A 778-nucleotide genomic window follows, 5' to 3' on the forward strand; every position below is an offset into this window, starting at 1 on the left:
ATGTGCTGTACTGCAGTGGTAGTAGTACCTGTATGTGTTGTCTGTACTGCAGCTGGGCCTCATACTCTCTCTGCTGGTTCTTCAGTCTGTCTTCTTTGGTTTTGATGAAGTTTTCATAGTCGCCACGGTAACTGTCGAGCCTCTGGGAGTGCAGGTGGATGATGTCTGTTACCACGGCGTTCAGGAAGTTTCTGTCGTGGGAGACGACCAAGATGGTGGACTGCCACGTCTGTGGGAGGAGGTATTACTTTTTTTTAGCTCGTGGCTAACTGTTCTCATTGTTTTCAAAGAGGAATGCTAACGTTAAAGTGAGTGAGGTTCAGACCTGCAGGTAGTTCTCCAACCAGAGAATGGCTCGCACATCCAACATGTTGGTGGGCTCTGAAACACACGCAGTACTTCAGAAAAGTACTACTACTACTACTACTACTACTAATAATACTACTACTATAAGCAGTGCTGCTACTGCAACTATTACCACTATTACTACTACAACTAATACTTCTATTTACTACTACTAATACTACTATTTCTGCAACTACTGCCACTTCTCCTACCACTACTACTACTTACTACTGCCTGTATATGTTGTACCACAATAGTAGTAGTACCTGTATATGTTGTCTGTACTGCAGTAGTAGTGGTGCCTGTATGTCCTATATGTGCTGTACTGCAGTAGTAGTAATAGTATCTGTATATGTTGTGCTGATGATGCTACTACTACTACTACTACTACTACTACTACTACTACTACTACTACAACAACTACTACTACTAC

The 778-nt window shown here is 42.3% G+C and overlaps 1 protein-coding gene across 1 annotated transcript; it reads right to left on the bottom strand.

Moving 5' to 3' along the window:
• Positions 1–28: 28 nt before the first annotated feature.
• Positions 29–428, bottom strand: LOC121940678 (ATP-binding cassette sub-family F member 3-like; the record flags this gene model as incomplete). The annotated part of the gene is made up of 2 exons (XM_042483393.1): positions 326–428; positions 29–229 (listed from the first exon to the last, which is right to left on the bottom strand). Coding segments are annotated over exons 1-2 (246 nt in total), but the record flags the coding sequence as incomplete, so codon positions are not given.
• Between the last annotated feature and the right edge of the window lie 350 nt (positions 429–778).

This window comes from Plectropomus leopardus, unplaced genomic scaffold (genome assembly GCF_008729295.1).
Source record: "Plectropomus leopardus isolate mb unplaced genomic scaffold, YSFRI_Pleo_2.0 unplaced_scaffold92441, whole genome shotgun sequence".
Classification (NCBI taxonomy): domain Eukaryota; kingdom Metazoa; phylum Chordata; class Actinopteri; order Perciformes; family Serranidae; genus Plectropomus; species Plectropomus leopardus.